Genomic DNA, 18,932 nt, shown 5'->3' on the forward strand with positions numbered 1-18,932 from the left:
CCACAACTTCTACAGCAGTCAGGACTTGGTCCATGGCTGCCAGTTGCCCTCCTTTTTGCACCTCCCCACTTCATCTCAGGACCAACCAAGAGAACTCCAGTTATGCTCCCCAAACCAATTACATAAAACATCCTGCTTCTGGTTAGCCAGCCTGTTTCCCCACTAGCAGCCTCTAATCAGAACACACCTGAAGCCTTCCCTTGCTTTCACCGTAAGGCCTTCCCACTCTTCTGACTACATTTTAGTCTTTGCCAAACGCAAGTAATGGTGGCTGACTTCTTTTCTATAGCAAGCTCTGGATAAATGGTCCCTGTTCTCATCTGGGTGGTTTTTGTTTATCTCTACATGTCTCATTGTGGCTGAGCTTCTGGCAACTACAAAGAATGTTTTGTGGTTAATGAAAAGAGAAGAATAAAAATTTCACACGTGGTGTGAGTTCAACTTTGAAAAAGACAGATATAGGGAAAAAAACACCAAAATAATTAGTAGTCTTAAATACAAGGAAAAATTGTTTTCCTACTTTTCTGTTTTTGCCTCCTTTCTGCAATAAACATGTAATCCTTTAAAAATTCATATACATTTTTTTTTTCGTGGAAACTATAAGAATGACTTGAATGGTTTGGTACAACATATCTCTTGGTAAGGAGTTTTAAAATATACAATTATGTTTACTTACAGAACACAAATATATTTAAAACTTTATTTTTATTATCCATTTATTATTTAGTGTTACTGTTCTTGTTAAACATTTTCTCATGCGAGGTTAAATAATTAATGGATGAAAGTACTATTTTATTGTACATTTTTGTACCTTCTTTTATCACGTAAAAAGGATAGTGTCCTCTTTTATGTTGTTTACTTTCTTTGGTATATTCTCAAATTTATACTTCTACATGGCATATAAAACATTTATTTAAATTCCAGGACTTCCCTGGTAGTGGTCCAGTGGTTAAGAATCTGCCTTCCAATGCAGGGGACAAGGGTTTGATCCCTGGTCGGGGAACTAAGATTGCACATGCCACGGGGCAACTAAGCCTGCGTGTTGCAATTACTGAGCCCGTGCGCCACAACAAAGAGCCCGCGCTCTGTAACGAAAGATCCCGCATGTCACAAAGATCCCACGTGCCGCAACTAAGACCCGATGCAGCCAAATAAATATTTTAAAATTCCAAGTTATTTATATCTTTCTAATTGATGACAATCAATTTGACTCTGCCAATTTTGTGTAATTCTTATGTATATCTTTACTTAATTTTATTATGACCAAGAACATAGTCTTTTTTTTTTTTCTGGCTGCATCAGGTCTTAGTTGTGGCGCACAGGATCTTCGTTGAGGTATGCGGGATCTTTCGTTGCGGCGCGTCGGCGTCTCTCTAGTGTGGCCTGCGGGTTTTCTCTTCTCTTGTTGTGGCCCGCAGGCTCCAGGACGCACGGGCTCCAGGGCACGTGGGCTCTGTAGTTTGCAGCACACAGGCTCTCTAGTTGAGGCACGCAAGCTCAGCAGTTGTGGTGGGCAGGCTTAGTTGCCCCGCGGCATGTGGGATCTTAGTTCCCTGACCGGGGATTGAACCCACATCTCCTGCATTGTAAGGCGGATTCTTTACCACTGGACCACTAGGGAAGTCCCAAGAATGTAGGCTTTCTAGCAATAAATTCTTTGAGATTAATTTATGACAAAGCATGTAGTCAGTTTGTGTAAATACTAGAAAGGAAATTACTTTTTGTTGTTGTTGTCATTAATAAAACAGCTGTTCAGTTTCTTTGACGTTGTTTTGCTGCATATTTATCGCGAAGTGACTCGGCAGTTGTAAACAAGGTAAAATCATGGAGATTGTTATTTTAAAACCATCCATAAAATCTAAAGAGATAGAAAATAGATTGGTGGTTCCCTGGAGCTGGGGGCGGGTACACGGATTGGCAGCACATGGGCAGGAGGGATCTTTCTGGGGTGATGGAAATATTCTAAAGTTGAATTGTGGTGATGTTTGTACAACTCTTAAGTTTACTAAAAAATCATTGAATTATAACTTAAAACAAGTGAATTTTATGGTATGTAAGTTTTGCCTCAATAAAGCTATTAAGTTTAAAACCAAACAACAGCCACAGAGATGTTATCTTTTAGTACAAATAAGAGTGATCCTGTGTTGGGGGCAAACGCTGGACATGATGATCGCTCCTGCTGCAAAGCTAAGGGGTCCTCATGGCTTAGCCTGTTGCCCGTGTCCCCACAGTCTTCTTTCTGAACCCAAAGGCTTGCTGCAGCCCAGGCCTGAGCACACATGTCCTGCACCTGGACCCAGGCTGTTTATACCTGCAGAGCAGGTTTCCTCTGCTGGTGTAGGTCTTCACAGGCCCTGCCAAGCCTGCATCAGCAGCTTCCATGTCCCCATCCTCCCTAGGGGTCTTGAACCCCCACCTCCTGTGAGAGACTAAGTGTTGGGAACCTCTGGAATATGGCCTGGGCCTCATACCTGCCTGGGGAGAAGCCAGGAGGCCGAAGCAGTGGTTGAGGGTCCCATTAATTCTCTATACACAGTGTAGTTTTTAGTTCTTTCAGGGATTTATTAAGGCTTTGAGCATAGTGTGATTTTTAGCCAACTGAAATGAATACAAGGAAATATATCAGGACCTGAGGGATATGCTTTTAAGGTTAATGGTGAGGATGACGAGCTGAAAGAGAATTGAGAGTAACGCCTGTGCAGGCGGCACCCACCCTGGTGCAGCAGATGCTTTCTGCCCGTGTCCCCGAGCCAGAAGCTCAGGCTCAGGGGCTTCTGGAGAGCATCTCGAAGTTCTCACCACTTTGGTGCCCGATAGGCACTCAACCCCCCTACCTGGTGCCAAGTGGCAGGAAAGCTCCCAGAGCACGCAGCTGCAGAAGAAGAGGTGGAGGACAGGGTGCGGCCTGGCCACAGCGCAGGGCAAGCAAGGGCAGATCGGAGAGCCCCTGACACTACGCAGGGGCCAGGAGGTCCAAGGCAGAACGAGGGGGTGGGGAGCCCCTGCCTAGGTCCCAACTGCGACTGTTCAGCCTTCTTTCCATTTACAACTCACTGCTTCTGGGGAGAACCGGAGGAGTGTGTCCTTCAAGAGAAAACATACGGGAGGGAGGGAGGAGTCAGAGGCCAGCCCCCAGGCCTTGGAGCTCTCAGCCCAAAACCACAGACGGCTCATGGTCACTGGAGGTGCTAAACTGTCTCTCCACCTTCCTCTGGTCCTTGATCTTGAGTCCAATGTCTACCCTCTTCTCAAAGAAGTTCACCAGCACGGACTCCGTCAGGATGGAGGCCAGGATCTGCTCGAAGGAGATGCACCAGTCTGTATCAACGGCACCCCCACTGTGAGTGGTGGCCACGGGGCTGTGGGCCTCCCCACCCACCAGCACTGTGTCATCAGCCAGGTCCTCACACTGCAGGGAGCCCGTGCTGACCACCGAGTACGAGGACATGGACATGTCGTCTTTGGTTTCATCGTCAGACAGAGGCTGGGAGGGGGAGCCCTGCCCCTCGCCGCCGCCCCCTTCACCCACCACCTGGCTCTCCTGCGGTGCTTTCCCAAGGTGGGTGTCTCCACCCGCTTTGGCCTGGGGGTCCCCTGCAGCTGGCAGCTGAAGCTCCTGGGCCGCGTCTTGAGGTGGGTGTGGGGCTGGCGGCTCGCCCTCCTCAGGGGCACTGTCCCTGGGCTCTCTGCCCGACCATGCGGAGAACCTCCTCCCCACCTCCCCAATGCGGAGCAGCAGGCTGGCCACCGTGGCGATAGCGTGGTACAAGTCCTGCTCCATGGGGTCTTCGCTGAACATGTTGTAAAGCGTCTTGCACAGCTCTATGAACTGCTCCTTTTAAGGGGAAAAACAGAAAAAGGGCAGGGAGATGGTAAAGAATGGGTCAGATTGCCCTCAGATCATCCAGACTCACAGCGCTGGCCATTCTGATTGGTGTGAGGGTGTTGTCCCGTTAGTTGTCTCTGTACACCTGTGTCTTGACATGTCCATTTCACAGATTAGGACACTGAGGTGCAGAGAGGGAAAGGGCTTTCTTTGCCAGCTGCCGTTCTTTCAGCACATGTAGGAACACTTAGAGTCTCTCCCTGTGTCTATGTCCATTGTGTTAGCAGAGACAGACCTATTTCTATCATACCTTTCCCAACCCAGTGACTACAAGTACTTCTTCACTGTGTTTTAGAATCACATTGAGTTTTTTATATGTTTAATCGGAGGCGCCTTCAACTCTCCTTTATGAAGCTCTTTAGAGAGTGATGACAAGGTAAGGCAGCTTGGGTTGGTTGAGAGGGGTGAAGAGGTCAGGTTCCAGGTCCTGAAACCATATTTAGGCTTCCTGGCCTGAGAACGGGATGAAACCTCCCTCCACGGGCACCCAATTCTTCAGGCCTGTGGATGAGAGAGCACCCAGATTGCAAGGTCCCCCTTCGGGCACAGCAGACTGTGGTCAGGCTGCAGCTCAACAACTGCCTTTGGTTAGATGTCTGTGGTCCTGGCTGTAAGACCCTTGGCAAGATGCCACGGTCCTGACGCAGAGACCAGCAAACAAACATCGGGTGGTGGGTCGAGCGGGCCTGTGTGTGCACAGCTCCGAGCGGGGCCTGGGAGGAAGCAGAAGCGCTGTGATGTTGTCTCATAAATGGTGGTGTGAGTCTCTGCCTTTTGAGGCTAACCTTCCCCAGTGCTCCTCTGGTTCACGGGTACCAATTAAACCACAGCAAGTCATCACCAGCGGAGTGTTCTGGACAAGGCCCTGAAGCAACTGACCCCTTGTCCTCCTAGAATAGTCCCTGACTGCTGCCTGACTAGAGGTTCTAAAGGTAGGCAGGAGAATCCCTACATTCCAGGGGGTGCTGGAACGGTGGTGAGGTGCCGGGTGCGAGGGCTCAGCCTTGGGCAGAATTTTGCAGAAACATCTGTTGCGTGTTCTGATTGGGCCTACCTGGTTCATCTTGGGAAGATCCTTAATTGTCTCCTTCTGAACCTCTTTCTCCTTGGCCCACATTTGAAGGTAGTGCCGATAGTCGGGAGGGCTGGTTCCCTTCTCCTCTGCGAGTTGGGAGAAAAAAATTAATCTCCGTCTGCCAAATGAGAGGAAGAGGGCTGGGGGCTGGTAGCAGGGGGTAAGTGGGTTTAGGTATTGTCTGGCATGGAGTTACCTGGGCCCTATTACAAAACACCCCGGCATTTGGGGAGGTGGTGATAGGAAAAAACACCCTAGAACACTCATGGGTCTCCCCTGAGTAATGCTGAAGTAGGTCTGAGCTAAGCTGATGAGGATGGTCCCAATCTGTCTTCCCCAAGATGGTGACAGAACCATGCGGAGGCTGGAGAGAGAGTGGCATGAGAAGGAGAGGCCGGCTGGGCACCTAGAGGAGTCCTGGCAGGAAGCAGGCACCCCCAGAGGGAGGCGGCGATGGCTGGGGGTGTTCATAGCTACAGGAGATTCAGGCCTGGGGCTGATGACAGCTGGACAGCTGATGGGCTGGGCATTCACCTCAAGGAGAGCTGTGGTTTCAGGCATGCATCTGCCATCTCCCCAGGGTACGGGGCTCTTCTGTAGTGACAGGGCAACCAGACCCCACCCACCCTGGGACCTCTACCAGCATCAGCAGATGTTGGCCTATATATACACCTCTTCTTTTTTCTTGGACGTCATTTCCAGCTCCCTCTTGCTCTTCCTGCTGTAGTGCTTCTGGACAACGGGATGAATAAAAACAAGAACATTCTTCTGTTATGACTCCAAACCACTAAGGTCCTTGAGTGGTCGGTCTAGTCTGTGCTCTCCTGCGGAAGCGGACCTGGCCCTGGGCCCTGAATGCTGCTTCTTCTCTGCCTTCTCTGAGCAGGGCTGTCTCACTCCACCCGAACCACAGAGCCACTGAACCCTTACATCCTCTCTTTCAAAACAGTACAAGTCATACCACACAGTTCTTAAGTGAACGATGGCGCACGTCATGGGCAAAAAGTCTGAGACCAATGATTTCTATAGTTTCTGCTGATAAAGGTCAAACTCAGGGGAGTCCTAATGACCAATTCAACCTGCAACTGCCACACTAGCTGATGAGGAATTTTATGTACGTGAATCCTGCGCTCAGCACTGTATTTCTTAAAGTGACGTATTTGCTGGAGTCTGCATACACCGTGCTCCTTACGGTGACCATAAACTTGGGGCGAGCAGGCTGCCCAGCTTTTGCAGACCTGTTCCCTGAGGGAATGTGACCAGTGGGGGAACCTCAGGTGGGACAGCAGTGTCCCAGCTCTGAATGGCCCTTGGCAGCTATGTGGTGGCAGGGAAGGGTGCAGCGCTCCGGGCTGAGGCTTCTCACCAGGGAAGGGACCGCTGCCTGGAGGCTACGTGAGGTCTGAGGACAGGGGTCTGTACCCCGAGTCCCTGGCCTCTCCTGGAAGTGTCTGGGACAAGCCTAAAGCATCCTTGATTTGCTCGAGTATAACAGAAGATACATCTGTTTCTTCAGTTTGTATACTTGAAATCAAGGTCCTCGAGCTTCATAGTCAAGTTAAGTAAGCCTCTGGCACTGTCAACAGGATTGCTTTGGGTATCTTGATAATATCTTGATAGTACCTTTTACTTTCCCTTTTGAGTGTGTATTTTCCTTGGTGTGTTATTACCTATCCCCCATGAGAATTATAGGGGGGTGTTTTGGTTGGTTTTCTAGGTGTATTATATACCACCAGCTTGATTGCCAAATCCCAGGCCCAGAATGCCCCATCACTCTGGACCCAGTACTCCCAACAGGTTTTAAGTGTAGCACAGGGATGACTTCTAGTAGGCACTCAACAGACGTATTTTTCCCCAACAAAATAGTTGTGTGGAACATGAAAATGTTTCCAAAGCTCTACCACTCTCCTCCACCTCTGCTCACCTGTGCTTTGTCTGTCTCACAGTGACAGCTTTGCAATGATAGCATTTTGTGTTTTTCCTGTGACCATGATGACAGAATACTTTGTGCACGTGGCTGGGGAGGCGACACCCTCGTGCCCGTGCCACACCCACTACACCGCGTGTCCGTGTCCTCGCTTACTGGCCGCACGCAAGCACAGCAGCGGCCCCTCCCCACCCCAGTCCACGGCTGGCTCTGGGTCCTCCTCGGAACTTAGCCACACAGGAGGCGTCTCTGGAACTAAGAGCTTCCAGGCCTCCTGACCATGCACGGGAGAGTTCAGGAGATGAAACCCAAGGCCCTGGGGAAGCCAAGTGCAAAGGGGGCACCCCTGCCCCCCAGGCACTGACCTTGAGCCTCCCAGGGCAGGAAAAGATCCAGGTCGGAGGCCAGAGGAGATGCTGGAAGGGACAGCAGAGGAGGAGCAGAGGCAGAGGGAGGGAGAAGCCCGGGTCCGGGAAGGCAGAGACAAGAGAAACAGGAGTGAGAACACCCCCGGGGGGCCTGGCTCTCGAGGAAGAGGCAGCTTCCCCTGGCTCTCGCTCTGCACCTCCCCACGCAGCACACTCCCCGAGCCCGTGGAGGGCCGCAGGCCACCTGCATGCGCCCCACAGCAGTGTTGCTCGGCACAGGGCCCGAGGCCAGTGGGATACAGTGCTCACCTTCTGAGGAGCTGTCCTCGGTGAAATAATGGGTCGCTTCCAGGGCTGACTCAGCCTCCTCTGGGCTCAGGGCTATACTCGGAGCGAAAGAAGAGTGAGGGCAGGAGGGAACAACTTGATTCTCACCGAACGAAACCTCCCTGAGTCCTGGACAAAGGCCCTCCCCCCACCTGCCACTGCGTGCTCCACAGCTCCCAGCCCCACCAATATGGTGGTCATAGTGGTAACAGCTGACGACCGATTCTGGTTGACTCGTGCATTGTGTTTGAAAATGTAATATATACATATGCCAGATAAAAACCCAGTCAGTGCAGCTGGGAGTTGGTTGAGCGGCCATCCTTTCTCCCACCCCACGATGATGCGGCCCAGGGATTCTTTCGGGATGTTTTATGCTCCTGCAGGTACATATGCAGGGAGCGGCCAGGCACAAGTGACTTGCTCTCACTTTATACACTTGGGCATTGCTCCACACCACCACATACTGGCCCGCCTCAGTTTGCAATGAAGTAGTCTCTGGGGTGTCGGATCCACTTGGTTCTGTGCAGGGGGCTTATTCTCCCCATTGTACGGAGCGGGAGGAAGTGAGCAAGTTTTTACAGTGCGTGGCACAAGGGGAGGTGGCAGGTGTGGGCCGCCACTAGAGCCCTAGATGAAGCAAGGTGCGCAGAGGCGGCTTGGAAGTGGCAGGGCTGGCCGCACGAGCCCTCACGGACAGGCTCTCGGCACAGTGGGGTCTGCCCAGCCCAGGCCTCTCTCTCAGCAGAATGAGAGGTGGCCTATACCAGTCTTTCCATGGAAGTGTTCCTTGTTGTGTTACAGGGAAAAACCAGCCACAGGTGAGAATGTCTGTGTCAGGAGCAGTTGTCCCTCCAACTTTGGATGCAGAGAACAACCCTGGGGGAAGCTTTAAAACTACAGTCTGGGCCCCGCCCCAGGCCAATCGAGTGAGAGCCTCTGGGATGAAAAATCACTCAGGCTAACTCTGAGGCAGCCGCTGACTCCCAGGGGCAGGTCATGAACAACAGCAGGAACCCAGGACAGCTCCATCCCAGAGCAGAAACCCTGGGGCCAAATTTTCACCAGCCTGTCTCAATTCCCTCCTGTGAAAATGGGGAAGCCCTCCCCCGCTGCACTTGGACAACTCTGAGTGGCCACCCCTGCTGAGCCAGGTGAGCTAGGCTCCCTGCTTTGGGACCAGCTACTGCGGACGATCCACTGTCAGTGTCCCAGCAGGCCCGGCACTGCTAGAGAAGCCAGAGGAGAGCAGCCATACAACAGGGCTCCCCGGCCTTGGCGCCCCCAGGCCACTCCTCTGGTGAGAAACAGGAACCCCTGAGAGACTTAAGGATAAGCTAATGAACACAAGAGATACAAACCTGAGTATCCACTCCTGTGAGTCCCCCTCATGCGGGGGAGTTCTAGTTGAGCGGCACAGCGCTCCACCTGGGCCTCTGCCTGTGGGCAGAGTCCTCCCCGAGACTCCCGCACATCCCCTCCCAGGTCACTCAGGTCACGGCCCTGCTCTCAGACCGAGACTGGCCTGGGCCTCAGCCCCTATGCTCTGGCTCCTCCATACTCTCTGTCAGGACGGGCGAGCCTCCACTATGCTGGGACCCGAGCTGCCGCAAGGCCCAGCATTCCAGAGGCCTGTGCTGTGGAATGCTGCAGCTCCAGCTCTGGACACGTGAGAAGCCCTTGCTGGGGAGTGGGACGGAAGGCTCTCACCTGGAGGCAAGTGCAGCTTGTAGAGCACCTTGAGCTTCTCTGTCAGGTCCCCATGGTACATCCCACCTGTGGAGGAAGGCCAGCAAGGAGGCACGCTGGCAAAAGGGCACAAGAGTCCCACGGCCAGTCCACATTCGAATACCTCCCCTTCCAGTGGGTTCTGGTGGGACCCTCCTCACCACCTGACTCTCTCCTGGAGAGGACCCTGGGGGTGAGAACCAGGCCTCTGGCTTTCCCCTTCTCTGGGACCTGCACACCCGGCCTCCAGCAGTGGACTGAGGGAGGGGAGGGGCGGGAGGGCTCCCACTGGACCTCCATGTATCTCCAGTGGGAAAACTGCACTTCCTTTATCAAGGGTCAAGGGCTCCAGGCTGCCCTCAGCTTGCTGCAGTGGGAAGACTGGCCAGGGCTGGCATCTAGAGGCTTCCTCAGAAAGGGCGTGGGCACAGAAAGGCCCCTGCAGGCCCTGGAGCCACTCACTCATCCCTGTCACGAACTCCTTGAAGTTGATCAGCGAGTCCTTATTCTCATCCAGGAGCCGAAACATGCGCCCCGCCAGCACGGGTGTGTGGGAGCCACAGGCCCAGGGTGTCAGGCTGGCAAAGAGTTCCCGGAACTGGTTCGTGTCGATGCGGTACTGCTCCAGGTAGGGCAGGCTGGGGTCCCGACGCACAGCTGTAGGGCGGCTGCTCCCCCAGTACTGACTCGCCAGCTGCTTGGCCTGCAGGGGGCATAGCCTGGTGAGATGGCCTGGCCTCCTGGCCCCTGGGTGCTTAGGATTACCAGGCTGGTTGGTGTGTTCACCCTCCAACTCCATCCAAGTCTGCAGAGTGCTGGCTAGTGAGCACTGGGCTACACACAGCATCTCACAGAACCTCCTGCATTGGTAACATCAGCCCCTCGTTTATAGCTGTGGGAGTCAAAACAGGGCCCTAGGACCGCCAGCCACAGCGGGTGAGAGGCAGCACTGGCTGGACTGCTCTGACCTTAAGGCCAGAGCAGGGTGGTTATCTTGGGGGTTGAATCAGAGGCAGCTGGAGGGGCAGATGGGACCCGACAATGAGATCAGAAAGGCATTGTAGACATGGCTGTTTCTGCCTGCTCTTCACACCCTTTCCCCTTCTTCTGTTAACAGCACCTGAACTTTTCTTGGAGAGCCCCTCTTGTCCCACCCTCAGGCCATGGGGTGGGCACGTGGCCCAGTTTTGGGTCAGCAGCAAACACCCTCCTGTAGCCACAGCACCTAACTTGAGTCATTCCAACAATCAACCCTAGGCTTTTTGCTAAAACCACTTGGAAAGAAAACTTTTCTTTTCACTGGGGTTACCGAGAGGACAGGATGACCTTGGAGATGCTGGCAACAGTCCTGCCACTCTGTAGGAAGAGCAGTCCAGGTGATATCTGAGGTAGGGGAGCTTGACAGGATGTTGGAACACCTAGATCCAGTCATGCCTGAAGCTGTACATTCCTAGACTTTTCAGTTTCATGAGCCAATGCATTCCCTTTTATATAAGCTGACTTGAGTGGATTTTCTTCCACTTAAAAGAGTGTCCTGCCTAAACACCAAGAAGGATTAAATTCTACCATGTGAACTTTGTAGTAACTGCTTTTTTTTTTTTTTTTTTTTTTTTTTTTTTTTTTTCGGTACGCGGGCCTCTCACTGTTGTGGCCTCTCCCGGTGCGGAGCACAGGCTCCGGACGCGCAGGCTCAGCGGCCATGGCTCACGGGCATGGCTCACGGGCATGGCTCACGGGCCCAGCCGCTCCGTGGCATGTGGGATCTTCCCAGACCGGGGCACGAACCCGTGTCCCCTGCATCGGCAGGCGGACTCTCAACCACTGCGCCACCAGGGAAGCCCTGTAGTAACTGCTTTTGAGGATGCTTTTAAATCTATTTCTCTCCTGGCAGGAGGCTGCTGCGCTGAGGATGACTTTAGGGGACTAGGATGGGATAGTGGTCCTCCCTTGCTCTTGGCTGTCACCTTAAACACCATGTAAAGGTCCTCCAGCTCTTCAATTGAGAAACCAACGTCCCCAGGTATAGCTCGGACCTAGAAGGAAAGAGAAACAGGATGTATTAATGAATTCTCAAGTTCCCGCCCTTTGAGAGAATCCCCATGTGGATGGGGGCGAAGACATGAACTGCCCTCTTGGTGTTGCCAGCTGGCCGAGCACATGAGGGTAGTCCATCAGGAAAGAAGGTGTGGTCCACACTCTTACCCCTCATCACCCATCCTGTCACTCAATTCACACTCCCTGAGCTCCTTCCTGGTGGGCACTGGGGGTGCCTTTCTGTTCTGAACACCCAGTCAGGGACACAGGGTGAGGGGCGGTGATCAACCGACTGCTATCTGGATCCCTCGAAAGGCCCTGGCACTGGCACTTTGGAAGATGACCTAGAACTTCCCAGTAACTTCTCCCTCCAGAGACAGGAGGACAAAGGCTTGCAGCAGAGGTCAGCGGGCTGAGTGGATGGAGGGCTGGGTGGCTGAGTGTTGCTACCCAGGGGCAGGGGTTAAAGCCAGGCCTGAAGGCTCAGTCCAGAGTGGGATCATGCTTAGCCTTTAGGCACTGAGGCATCAGAGAAGCTTCCCCGTGACCAATCCACAAGCAGAAAATTGTGACCAGCCCGCTCCCCACTTCCCTAAATTTGCACCTTCACTCCTGGATTCCAGTCCCACACAAGACAGTGCTAGGGGACTCCGCACCCTGCTCCTCAGGGAAGTCTGGAGATGGCCTGGCAGGAGCAGCCCACTTGGTCACCATCCCCACCCCAGCTCCAGCCTGCACCCTGGGGCCATGGGAGCCCGGGCCCATCCGTACCACACTCCTCTTGGCCGTATCCTCCAAGGACTGGATCACTTTCAGCCTCTGTTTAAACCGCATCTGTTCAATGTCCTCGGCCCTCAGGCTGCTGAATTTCTACCAGTCAGAGGTGATTCAGTGAGATAAGGTGGAACCACAGAGCAGAAGACAGCCACCCGGCCATGGCCAACTGCACCCACACAGCCCAAGGGAGTGGTCTGGCCAAGAAGCCCCCAGTGAGTGCTGACCTCATATGACACCTTCAGGAGGTCGAAGATGTCCACCTCTTCAGGAGGGTCATCTCCACTGGTCAGCAGGGCATGGAGGTGTGGGATAGGAGGAGAGACACTCTGCTTATTGACCACATTATCCAGGTATCTGTAAGGATTAAAGGACAGAAATCTAGATCACCCACAGGTGACAGGGGTGTCTTACCCATGGCTAAGTGATGTGGAGAGACCTAATTTGCCTAGACTCCCAATCAATGAGCGAGTGTACTGAGGGCCAGGCATCCTCCAGGCGAGAGAAAGATGAGCCACTGCAGGGAGGAGGGGGAGAGGCAAATCAGGGATGCCCCCTGGAGGCAGTGGAGAGGCTTGAGCACTAACTCTGAGAAAGCTAGGTTGTCCACTGGGGTCCCACGGTGGGGGGACCTTTACAAGTCCAGACCCTACCAAAGCAGGAGAGAGGTTTGTCCCAGCTGCAGGGATGACACGTTTCCTCCATCTGGCAGGTCACTGGGCCAGGTGTGAGGACTCCCTGCCTGGCCAGGAAGAACCAGGGACCAAAGGAGTGTCCCAGGAGGAAGGGGAGGGAGGAGCCCTGCTGTGGGGGTGTCCGAGGAACACGGCCTCGGGACAGGGCCTGACTTTGGCTGGACTAGCCCAGCCAGGACCTCACACTCTCGCAGGCTCTCTGGCTGGGCCTGACACTCAGGTGGGAGACACCCACTGGCTCCGGCACCGCTTCTGGTCAGGCCCTGCTGCTGAGGAGGGGCCCCATCTGCCTGGTGTGGGAGATGGGCATGGAAACCACTTGCCGGCTCTGGCCACGGGCTGAGTATCTTGCCATCGCTGAGGACAAAGAGCTGGCGTGGCGAGAGCAGAGAAGCGACAACCCTGCCAGCCTGGGACCCCTGCACGTTCCCAGTCAGCACCTGGGCTGGCTCGGCAGGCAGGTGGCAGCGTCCCTGGCTGTCCCGGGTGGCCGGGAGCATTCCAGGCTGGGCAAATACATGCACGTGGGCTGGCAAGGCTGTACAGAGCTCAGGACCTGGGCCACAGTGAGGACCCCCCAGGAAGGCACCTGGTTATAAAGGCCTTGAAGGCCAGGCTGGGGGACTTAAATCCTTTGTCCAGAACACCACCAGTGGCACAGGGAGTCCCCATACCCCAAGGGAGGAGGAACAGGGTCAGATTCTGATCACGAAGAGCCCTGTGGGATGCTGGTGGATGAGACTGGAGCAGGGAGAACTGTGACGATGCAGACACAGGGCCCTTGGCAAGGGGTGTCATGGGTCTGCCCTGAGGCTGTAGGGGTTGAGGGGAGGGGCTGGACCCCAGAGAGGGTCCATGAGGATGGGACGCGGGGACTGAGGGAGGACGAGGCAGCCAGGCTGACCCGGGCCTTAGGCGCCTGGTGGGTATCAGCTCATTCAGCAGCTACAGCAGGCCCAACATGGGCCCTTGTCTAGGTGATGGGGCGAGAGTGATGCTGCTGAGCTGGGAAAGGCACGACCAGGAGTGCTTTGCGGGAATAACAGACACCCAGCCTTCGCTAGAGGTGGGAGGCCCTGCTGTTCCAGGTGCCTCCTGCCCACCAAGCCCTCCAGCCCAGTGTGCTCTGGCCCACTACCTGTTTTACCTTCTCCCAGCACTTATTACTACTCCAGTACTGTTCTGTCTCCTTCCAGAAAGGAGGCTCTCTCCGCCCCCCTGGAGTATCCCCGGGTCTAGCCCTGTCTGGGCACTTGGTAGGTACAGTCCCAGGATGCTGACCAAGGAGCACATAGGGCTGGGGAGGGGTGGGGTGTGCTGCAGTCAGTGCTGGCCAGCTCCCCAGCAGGAGGAGGGAGGCCGGCTCAGTCACCTGCCCAGGACGGTCATGGCTTCGCCCTCGTCGCTGCAGCCCAGTAGCTGCTCCATGTTGGCATCCAGGATGGCCAAGGCCACCTGCAGGATCACCTTGATGCCCTCATAGAAGAAGCAGTCAACAATGACCGCAGCACTCTCAAAGGGCATGACGCTGAGGAAGAGGGTCAGGAACCAGGAGAGCGAGATGCTGGGAATCACCCCCAGGTCCTGCATCTTCTCGGAGAGCTGGGGCAGGAAGTCTCTCGTGAGCTCTTCGAAGATGCCTTGGTCCACCAGGGCACCTAGGGAGAGAACAAAGGAGTCTGAATGGTGAGCTCACACCCCTGACTCAGGCAGGCCCTCATGTGGGACCCCAGGGTCCCACCTGCAAGAAGCCCACCTGGTCCCCAGCCAGCTCTGCTTACAACTGAGGGCTGGAGGGGGGCAGGTGGGGTGGAGAAAACAAGAACGGAAAAAATCCTGTAAGTTTCCTTTCTACTACTTCCAAACCACTGTGTGAAAAGAACGATTTCTTCCACTATACTTGGATTTTCTTTCTGGGAAATACTAATTTCTCTCTAGGGCGTCAGAAGTAAACAGAGAGCAGCTGCATAGCACAGGGAGATCAGCTCGGTGCTTTCTGACCACCTAGAGGGGTAGGATAGGGAGGGTGGGAGGGAGGGAGACGCAAGAGGGAAGAGATATGGGGATATATGTATATGTATAACAGATTCACTTTGTTATAAAGCAGAAACTAACACACCATTGTAAAGCGATTATACTCCAATAAAGATGTTAAAAAAATATATATATAAAATAATAAGAAAAATAAAAGAAAAACAAACAAAAAAACCCAAACAAAAAAAGAAGTAAACAGTGATCTCAGTAGATTGTGTGTGTCTTGACCTGAAGCTTGTGAACAGATGCAATTCTAAAGGACCCCAAGAGTGGAAACCCCCAAAAGCACACAGTAAGGGAAGGACATTTTAGAATAACAGACTTAATTATATATGTAATTAAATATATTTGCAAGTGCACTTCCATTTAATAACACAGATTCTACTGGCTATGAGTTCCTAACAGTTGACATGGGGGTATACTATATGCTCTAGTTGTGATACTGGAAATTTTCCACAATAAAAATGTTTAAGAAGAATTAGATGGATGTGAATTTAGGCCCCAAGCTAATTTCTTCTCTCACTGCCAGCAACTCCTAGGGAATCGCATGAAGTCTGGGAGAGACGGTTGGGGTCTGTGTTTGGCTCTCCACTTTTTAGCTGTGTGAAGTTTCAGCAGCTTCCTAATCTATGGAGCGGAAGCCGTGACTGTCTTCTGCCTGGGGCAAGGCTGCGAGGCCTCCAAGAGCTCACTTGTGGGGTGTGCTGAATGTAGACCTGGCCCAGGGAGGCCTGCCACCCCCACAGGGAGCTGCCAGTCTCAGGCACTCACCCACCACCCTGGTGTTGTAGTAGTCGGGCAGCATGCGTTCACAGAGGGCCACCAGCAGCCAGAATGCCTCCTCCTCGCTGCCATAGAGCAGGAGCACTGAGGTGACGATGTTCATGGCCTATGGGCACAGAGACAGGTAGGGGGTGTCATGGAGCTGTCCCCCCCGCAAGTGGCCTATGCATTCTCCTCTACCAGAAAGCCTGGCAACAACAAACTCTTCCACCCAACTCTGGGCAATTTGCCAAAAGGCAATTTGCAGGAAATCAATTTGACCAAAACGGTCAACCAAGTTCCTCAAATTGGGCTTGCAGGCATTCGGACACCCGAGAAGGCGAGGACCTTCTTCGGCGTGGTGTCTGGTGTCACAGGTGCAGCACGGGGCCAGAAGGATGTGTGAATGAGCTGCATGCAAAGGCCACATGGCTGCAGGAAGGCCATGGCAAAGTAGCGACCATGCACAGGCTGAGCTGATACCAAGTCTTGTAAGAAAAAGCTTCCATGGTGGCAAATTATCTTAAAAATGATTTAGAGCCAGCACACTGGTTTTCCATGCACTGGCAATATGTCCTGCAGAACACTGGTCCTACAGAAAAGTGATTCCTCTGAAATCCAGAGGCAGTCACAGGGAAACAGAAAGCCATCTGACCTGGCCATGAAAATGCCCACTAGATTTAAAATCAAATGCCCCTGGAAATGCAAATCAAAACTGCAGTGAGATGCCACCTCATACCATTAGGATGGCTACTATCAAAAAACAGAAAATAACCAGTGTTGGTGAGGGTGGTGAGAAACTACAGCCCTTGTGTATTGTGGGTAGGAATGAAGAATGGTGGAGCTCGTGTGGAAAATGCTATCACAGATCCTCAAAAAATTAAGTATATGATCCGGCAATTCCACTTCTGGGTATAATGCCTAAAAGGACTGGGTCTGGATATTGTACACCTATGCTCATAGCAGCACTATTCACAACAGCCAAAATGTGGAAGCAACCCAAGTGGCCCTGGATGATGAATGGATAAACAAAACACGGTGTATACATACAACGGAATATTCTTCAGCCTTAAAAAGGAAGGAAAATTTGACACATGCTACAACGTAGATGAAACTTGAGAACATTATGCAAATGAAATAAGCTAGTCACAAAAAGACAATACTGTATGATGCTTATATGAGGTACTTAGTCAAAATCATAGAGACAGAAAAGATAATGGTGGTTGCCAGGGGTAAGCAGGAGAGTTGTTTAATGGGTACAGTTTCCATTTTGCAAGATGAAAAAGAGTTCTGGAGATGGATAGTGGTGATGGTTGTACAATGATATACCTAATGCCACTGAACTGTACACTTAAAATGATTAAGATGGTAAGTTTTATGTTATGTGTATTTTACCACACACACAAAACAATCAAACGCCTCAGGACCCCGACCAGAAGCACATACATGGCATGGGGATGAGGTGAGCGATGAACACTGCTTCTAATTTCATCTTTTTCTGTGATTAGGATCTTCCTGGGGGGGGGACAGGGCACAGTCACAGGTGTGTGGGGCCATCACTTAGGCCCAGGGCCATGCAGAGCTGCTCCTGTGAGCTTCTGGTGGGAGATGCTGTCTCTGGACCCTGCTAAGCCCCTGTACCTGGCAGTAGCCAATGGTGGGGTTTCGGAAAGCGTAGGCAGTCAGCACCCGGCGGAGTGCAGCGATCCCAAGCTCATTCTGGAAGGCAGGGTGCTCAGGCATGGAGCGGTGGAGGTCTCGCTCGATCTCCTCTGTGGCCAGGCTGTACTTCCCTGTGGACTTCTCCACCAGCTCAGCATAGTAGCCAGGGTGAGTCACCATCTCATTCCAGGCCCCTGTGGAGACACAGCTGGTAGCTGTCTCCCTCCTCCTCCCCTCCCGGGACTTCGAGGGCAACAGGGCAGGGTGGAGACGTCAATGCACTGCAGAAGAGAAGTGGCACTTTGGGGCCAACTAAGAGGTGCCAGGCAGAGTCTCCCTCATGATTGCTTCTGAGAGGAGTCACCCCATCCAAGTTCAAATGGCTGACTTGCCCTCCTGAAACCATCCAAGTGGCCAAGGGTGTGAATGTTGTCAGAGCCTGCCCCAAGGAAAGGAGGCCTCAGGAGGCCTGTTTGCCTTCCACTGCCGGTGGGAAGGCACCGCCTCACTGGTGTCTGCTCCCCAGAACGCCCCTCCTGGCACACCTGAGCTTCATTACAGTGGCTGAGAGTCCTGTTCCCGCCCTCTAAAGGATGGTGGTTCCTGCCTGGCCGACTCAGGAGGCCCACTGGGGGTCATGGAGGCTGAGGCTGTGGGGCCGTGAGGCAAGGGCAGCTTACCAGAGAAGAGGAGCCACAGCTCCCCGCGGAGGCTCTCGGGGATGCCTTTCAGCACCAGCTCCCGCGTCCTGGCGGTGCGGTACATGCACATGCCGCGCCCGTACTCAAAAAAGTGGATGTGCCACGACTCCTCTTTCATCTTCTCCTTGGCCTGGGGGAACAGCAGACAGGGGGGGTCTGTGGATGCGACCCGAGTGCTGAGGCAGGTGTCAGGCCCTCCACCTCTCCTCCAAGGGCTTGTGGCGAAAATGCCATGAGCCCAGGCTGGGCTGCGCACAGCATCACCCTCAGGCGTCAGGGACACGGGACCCCCTGCAGAGGCCTGACGCCCATGACCAGCACTGCTGAACAGGTCACTCAGGGTGTCCCTGGGCATTTCACATCGTCACCCAAGGGCCGCAGACTGGCCCTGCCCTTCCCCCCTATGTGGCCTGCATGGTGGTGGAGCCCCGAGTCTGGGCTTACCCCCTTGGCTCCCAGGTCCTCCATGGGCGTGTTTCTCTGGAAGAGTTTGAGCAGGCCCTGGGAAGCGGTTGGAGCCTCCTGTGCATGGGACCCCTGGAGGCCACCGAGGGGTGAGGTCGGGCTGGCAGGCTGTTCTGACACCTCCTGAGGAGCCGGGGAAGACTGGGAAATACAACATGGGAAGGAAAGCACTGAGCGAGAGAGCTGCCCCACTGCCTGAGGGGTGGCCGTGCGGGGAAGCGCAGGAGGCCATGCTGTGGCTCAGCCCTACATCCCCTCTGGCCAGACACACACCTGTATTGTCCTCCTTCTCCAGGGACGGGTTCCGCTGCTCATCCTGTCAGGCCCTCTCTCCGTGAGGTCAGGGCCAGGAGAGAAGAAACCGCAAGGAGACAGCTCCACGTGCCCCTTCCTGAACTCTGTGTCCCCTACAAGGGCTTGACTGGCAGCACTCGTGGGTGCTCCCTGAGATGCCTTTCTTGCTCCAGCCTCTGGGGTGCAGACCCTGCCGAGCCCTG

At 53.7% G+C, this 18,932-nt stretch overlaps 1 protein-coding gene across 3 annotated transcripts in view; it reads right to left on the reverse strand.

Moving 5' to 3' along the window:
• Positions 1–2,541: 2,541 nt before the first annotated feature.
• Positions 2,542–18,932, reverse strand: part of TBC1D9B (TBC1 domain family member 9B) — a 45,000-nt gene continuing 28,609 nt past the window's right edge. Inside the window, exons 8-22 of one of the 3 annotated variants that reach the window (XM_081231731.1) lie at positions 18,415–18,576; positions 17,950–18,100; positions 17,249–17,463; positions 15,617–15,734; positions 14,184–14,469; positions 12,344–12,473; positions 12,114–12,212; positions 11,273–11,341; positions 9,771–10,011; positions 9,291–9,356; positions 7,566–7,637; positions 5,634–5,693; positions 4,941–5,047; positions 3,719–3,835; positions 2,542–3,295 (exon numbers count right to left, since the gene is read on the reverse strand). In XM_081231731.1, the coding sequence (XP_081087857.1) occupies positions 3,149–3,295; positions 3,719–3,835; positions 4,941–5,047; positions 5,634–5,693; positions 7,566–7,637; positions 9,291–9,356; positions 9,771–10,011; positions 11,273–11,341; positions 12,114–12,212; positions 12,344–12,473; positions 14,184–14,469; positions 15,617–15,734; positions 17,249–17,463; positions 17,950–18,100; positions 18,415–18,576 (2,040 nt within the window). In that variant the 3' untranslated portion in view covers positions 2,542–3,148. Of the gene's footprint in view, positions 3,836–4,940; positions 5,048–5,633; positions 5,694–7,253; positions 7,305–7,565; positions 7,638–9,290; positions 9,357–9,770; positions 10,012–11,272; positions 11,342–12,113; positions 12,213–12,343; positions 12,474–14,183; positions 14,470–15,616; positions 15,735–17,248; positions 17,464–17,949; positions 18,101–18,414; positions 18,577–18,932 lie in introns of all 3 variants that reach the window. The other 2 variants (XM_081231732.1, XM_081231730.1) reach the window with 2 other exon arrangements.

The sequence above is a fragment of the Mesoplodon bidens genome (genome assembly GCF_964165515.1).
Source record: "Mesoplodon bidens genome assembly, chromosome: 4".
In the NCBI taxonomy this organism is placed as follows: Eukaryota; Metazoa; Chordata; class Mammalia; order Artiodactyla; family Ziphiidae; genus Mesoplodon; species Mesoplodon bidens.